General features: G+C 37.2%; 1 protein-coding gene across 1 annotated transcript; it reads right to left on the reverse strand.

The window, feature by feature from the left end:
• Window positions 1–1,842: 1,842 nt before the first annotated feature.
• Window positions 1,843–5,175, reverse strand: LOC134846478 (uncharacterized). The gene is made up of 4 exons (XM_063863852.1): window positions 5,106–5,175; window positions 3,513–3,613; window positions 2,568–2,670; window positions 1,843–2,226 (listed from the first exon to the last, which is right to left on the reverse strand). Exons 2-4 carry the CDS (start codon window positions 3,564–3,566, stop codon window positions 1,955–1,957), a joined length of 429 nt encoding a protein of 142 aa, XP_063719922.1. The 5' UTR covers window positions 3,567–3,613; window positions 5,106–5,175; the 3' UTR covers window positions 1,843–1,954.
• Between the last annotated feature and the right edge of the window lie 838 nt (window positions 5,176–6,013).

The following is a 6,013-nucleotide window of genomic DNA, read 5'->3' on the forward strand; positions in this document are numbered from 1 at the left end:
GAAGATTTTGACCAAAAAGTTGCTTTTTTTGGCGCACAGTCTACTTTAAATACCACATACTGGCGCCCAAAGCGCCTTTAGTAAATCTGTAGGATAGGGCTGCCAAAAGGGACCCTTAAAATGGTATTGAAGGGGTCCCATTGAGTTGTTAGTGAGTTACTTCGGTGAGCAGTCAATTACACCCCCCCCCCCCCTCCCCCAGAAATCCAATCCTGTTATACAGTCAAGGGACAGGAAAGCTGCAACTTTTTAATTTCAGCAAGCAAATGAACGAAATTTTTCTTCGTGTTTCCGTGTTTTGCATCAATTTAGGTCATAAAGATGAAACTTTGACACATGCTGGATAAAATGAAATGAAAAGAGCTAGCTGGAATAGTTTTGAGAAATTTTGTTTAAATTTTGTTTTGTAAATTAGCCAGTTTATTGAAACTGGTTTCAGATGTTTTCTTCCTGTGGCAATTTCCTCGCAAACCAAAATTAAACTAAATTTTTAAGTTTAAACAAGACTGCTCGTATCAGGGCAAAGCCCTGAATGTTCCGACTGCCTTTTAATGTTTAATAAAATGTAATTAAAATGAAATTTTTTTTTCTAAAATTTGAAATTTTTCATGAAAATCATCCCCTCACACGCCATCTAAAGTACAAGAGGATAGATTTTGCTCCTTGTAACAAATCAATTATGCCAAATAAGCTTCTTCCAACTAATTTGGAACGATTTCTAAGACGGATTAAATCTCCGCTTACGCGTTAATAGCGCGAATTATATCGCGCGTTAATTGTCCCAAATTGGTCAAAATGGCCAAAATGGCAATCTTTAAACCCTCATAACTTCACGAAAAATGATCACAGGTGAAATATCTTTTCAAATTTAAGCTCAGGACAACAATATCTTTTGAATGATAAAAAAAAATTCCGTCAAAAATGGCTAGTTAAAAAGTCGAAATTTGTCTGAAGAAAAAAAACCCACCCCGAGCACAAATATTCCGTTACTTTCGTACCGAAAGTCGGAACAATTAGTAAGCTTGTGTTACTTTTAATACAACGGAAAGGCAACAGATGAATTAAATAGTTAAAAGAGTTCGTTTGTCTAAAAACGGTTGTATCTGTTTTTATTGAAACAGACATTAAAACGTCTTGGAAACTAATGTCAGAAAAAATGGCACAATTGTGAAACAACCTAACTACTTATGAAAATGCTGTGCATGACTCAGAGCAGTCATTTTTTTTAAAATACCTGCCGGAACAATGTTTTTGTTGGCTCATTCCAATCATCAGCGCCAAATTACTCATACAATTTATCTTTTCTTTGACGCCGGACTGGGTAACTCTATGAATCTTTTCGTCTGTTACTTTCCCGCGTTATGAAGAGTAAGACTAGCTTATCAGGTTGTTGAAGAACTAAACTGAGCTCATTAACTGGTCTTTAAAACAAAACAAGCTGTTTTACGACTTCAAAACAAAATGCCTCACATTTTTGTCCAATTAGCTCCTGCAATTTAATTTAAGCTAGCTTGTGTCAAAGTTTTAGCCCTATTTCTTCATTAATTGAAGAGAAAACGAAAACAAAACCTGAAAAAAAAAAATCATTCAACTGCTCATTGAGAGCAAAAAGTTTCCATTTCTTGCTCATGACTGGACTGTAGTTCAATAAAAATTGGGATCAAAAAACAAATAAGGGAGATTATTGTTCATTTGGTTTTGAAATATTATTTTCAGCCAATCAGATTTGAGCATAGTACATGCAGGCCTAATGGTTTGATTTCACTATTCAGTTTTTGAAGGGATTGTTCACTTGGTCTATTCAGGGTGGAGATTGCCCACATTTCACATGGGCCAAAAACTGATAGTCGAAAGGAACAGTGCAATTATCGAAAAAGCAAACAAATTCAAAAACCAAAATGCAATATCTGATATAATGGGTGCAGCTATGTTTCTGAGGATGCCAGTTTTTCATTCACCGATTGGCCGAACTGTTCAGAGATGCGCCGAAGTCTTCTTCGGCTAACATCCAAATTGGCGGCTCGATCAGGCTCGACTTCATCGATTTTACTGTCGTCTTTTGTGATTGCGCGTTGTCCTCCTCCAATTGCTCGACTCTGGGGTCAAATTTGGGAATCGTCGGTTTCGAGGACTCGTGACGACGCTGCTGTTTATTCTTGTCACCTCTTCGCTTTGGAGCGTTTTTGCTGAACGGAATTAGCCCTATCCCCCCTGTCATAAGGCAACCTAGTAATAGTAATAAATTTATTAATAAACCAGTAATATTTTTTTTTTAAATTGAAAAAAAAATTGTTGGTCCCTGGCAACGAGCAATCCTGCACGCTCTTAAACTATTCACAATATCTATCGGTCATTGACCTCTATTCCTGTCAATATATTTTCACTTCAGATAATCAGAAATTAATTTTTTTTTTTTCAAACTAATTTCACCGATTTTCGATAATGCTCAATTTCACCATTCGTGTATCCCGCTTAGTTAGTTCTATTTCCGGGAAATAATCTGACATGTATAAACTCGATGTTTTTTATTGCAAAGAAAAATTCAAACTTTCTAACAAACCACTTGCTTTTCTTAATGATTGGTTCGGTGTTGTGGCGTCTCAATATTCTCACTCTGTGCACTCCACTTGTGTTCACGATGACATCTTTAGTGGCCAGAGGTCTGGACACCTAAGTGTTGAAATAAATAGATCATCAAATAAAATTACAGTGCAACAAGAATAGCTGGTTGCCGTGAGCTCAGCTTCAGAACTTCCCATTAACAGTTGACTTTGCAAACAACAATTTGAAAAAAAAACAAGAATAACCAGTCACTTTTTTTTTCTTCAAACTAGTGTCGTTGTTTGGGCTTGAACTATACAAACGCGTCAAAAGTTAGTAGATGAGACATAATCGACATCTTTTGTCTCCAAAAAATGAACAGAAAACGAAAAGGCAAAAGAAAACATTTCAAAAAGAAGTTTTTTTGTTGAGAATTATTTTTGAAGCCAGGACACCAAACTATTAGACCCCCTGACAAACCAAAGTATCTCCCTTTGATACTATTTTGCGACATCCAGTTTAATTCAACGGACCAAAACTGGCCAAAATTTTTCCAAAGACGCCGGTATATAAAACTTTGAGGGGTGAGCGCGCCAGAAAAAAAAATTTTCGGTCAAATTTTCTAAAAGCTGCCTGAAAGCGGAACTTTTGGCCTGTTTTTTTTTCCCACAAAAATACGCGTGAAAGTATAAACAAAAGTAATTTTTTGTTTTTAATTTTTTGAGAAAGCTCGGAAAAATATTTTTGTCGACCAAAAAAGTCGCCAAAATCTTGAAAGTTTTTTGAAAATCCGCGGAATCTCGACAGAAGCATTGATACGCGCCTGATTGAAAGTTTTCAAAAAAAGTGATTGAAATTTTTTTAAATGATGTTTTTTTAGTTGAAAAGCCCGAAAAATTAATTTTGACGACCAAAAAAAAATTTAAAAATCCGGCAAAACCCTCGACAAAACCCGCGCCTGAGTGAGATACCTTGCCGATGTTCTTCATCTCCACGTCCTCCTGTGCCGGCTGACATCCAGACATGCAGGAGACATACCGAGTGGAGTCATCCAGATAGGTCACATCTGCCACTGGAGAAAAAAGAGAAAAACCAATTAGTTTTTAGGATAAGATAGAAATATACAATAGAAAACGTAGTGTAGTTCAAGTAGGCATAACATTGGGCACTTTAGATCAAAACAAATGGGTCAGGTAAACCGAGTGCGGCTCTTTTGTCCGAGGCCATCTTCAACTATGTTCTTACTGTTGAAGTGTATATTTTGCTCTTTCTGAGGGAAAAATGCCAGAAAATTGTGAAAGAGCCGGGAAAAGTGCGCGAAACTATGCAAATGATTTCTTTTTTTGTTCATGCGTTCTAATATTTCATTTTTCATTCATGTCTTGTCATGAAAGAACATGTGTGAAAGAGCAAAAACATACTCTTCTGAGAAAAGTGAGAACTTAAAATCAAGACCTCTTCTAGTTTCCATAGGTTTCAATTTTTGGATAATTTTTTTTTTATATTTAAAAGGAGGAAATCGTTTTTAAGGTCGGACATTTTCTTAAGTTTAAAGGCCAAAATAGTTCTTTATAGGGCTGGGGGAAGAAATTGTCTACTTTTTCTTAGACCCTATAAAGACCCTATTTTGAGCAAATTTTCTGCGCCGCGGGCAATTTTATGAAAAAAAAACAGGCCAAAAATTTTGACCATAAAAATGCGTTTTTCGGCGTGCTTTCATCCACCAAAATCAGTACATATTGGCGTCAAAGGTTCCCTTGCAAAATTTATAGCTTCAATCAACCAAAAATGGAGATCTCAAAATAGTACAAAGGGGGACTCTGCGGGTTGACAGGGGTCAAATCCCTGAGGGGAGGGCTTCCACTCCTCCCCCTCCGCCCTAATTGTCTTCTTGCTACACCTACTGTATATAGCTTCGAGTAGAACAAGCAAAACTTATTGTGCTCAAAAAGTTATCGTGGTTTTTTAAAACAAAAAACTTCAAATTGGTATTGAGAGTTACGGAAATGGGGGCCAAATTGGGTTGCGGAAATGGCCATTGCGCGACCGTAAGTCCTCTTTTGCGCCAAATATTGAGTCGCGGAAAATCGCAACTTAAGGCGCGCAAATTCGCGATCCAGCTTATTTAAACAAAGAGGCGTAAATATTGGAGAAAACCGCTTAGATTTAAAGGGCGCATCCAAAATTTTCCAGCTCGCAGTTTTTCAAAAAAAAAAAACAAATTTGAAAACGATTCGATTTTTATACCTTGTAAGCACTCCTAAAATACTAAAAAAGACCTTATTTATTCAAAAAAAGCTTCCGTGCTGCCATTTTTGAGTGCGGGCACTTTTGAATAGGTTTTGAAAGGAATCGCTCCCTTCAAAATTAGTAGATTTTGGTGCCAAAAGCCCATACAGCAAATTGTCAGAGCCGAAAACGGTTGTCGTAAAATAGAAAGAAAGGGCTCTCAAAATCGCCAAGAGGCGTACTCAAACCCCCCCCCCCCGTCCACTGCTGGTTTTCAATATGATTGAAGATTGAACTCGACAGACTAGCATCGAGTAGTAGGCGTATAGTCTAACAGTTCTCATATATGCTGAACTGTTCTGGATCTCCGATGGTGTAGCTGTCTTTCCTGTTTCTGTTCTCCCCCCTCCCCCTCCCTCCCAGCAGTCTCCCCCAACAACAGTTCTTCACCATTATGGCCGTCATCATCAGGACACAACACACCAGAATCAGCAACACTTTTATCAGATTGATTTCCTCGTCCTCTTTTCCAGGAATCTTCATGTACACCTAAAGTAACAGGCAAATAACAATTATTTAGACTATTTACCAGAGAAATAAACTTAAATATGACATTTTTTCCCGCGAGGATAATGATCAACTTATTTTACTGCATACAATTTGCGGTTACTTTTGGCTATTTTTCTGCGCCCAGCGACGCTAACTCTTACTCAAGCGACGAGCATGAACAAAAATTTAACAAACAAGAAAAATTTCCGGAAGCTGTGCAAGTAGCAAAGAAAGTTTCGACACAATAAATACTTGCAAAAAATACAAAAAAGTCGGTTTTCAGACTGAGTTTTCCGACACTGAAGGCGTAGGGAATCTTTGAGCTCAATTGTGTTTTCTATTTTGGGATCTTTTTAACTATATGCTCATCTTTTGCAAAAGAGGGGTCGATTCCTTACAATATTCATATGCTTATCAGTTCAATTTTTCCTTCATAGGGGAGCCAATTCGCTACAACGTACAATAGGGGAGCAACAAGATCCAATTTTTATATAAGCAAGTTCAGGTAAGCAATAAACGCTTCACGTGGAATCTATGACATGTAATATAATATACCCTTCAATCGTGATTCTACTTGCAAAAAAAAGTTTCGAAAGCAAAGGATTTAAGCTGTGTACAGAAAACGCAGTCTGAAAACTTAATTTTCAAGACCAACTTGTTGCAAAAACATGCTGAAATTACCCTTCTAAATCTT

Source organism: Symsagittifera roscoffensis, chromosome 5 (assembly GCF_963678635.1).
Source record: "Symsagittifera roscoffensis chromosome 5, txSymRosc1.1, whole genome shotgun sequence".
Lineage (NCBI taxonomy): Eukaryota > Metazoa > Xenacoelomorpha > Acoela > Convolutidae > Symsagittifera > Symsagittifera roscoffensis.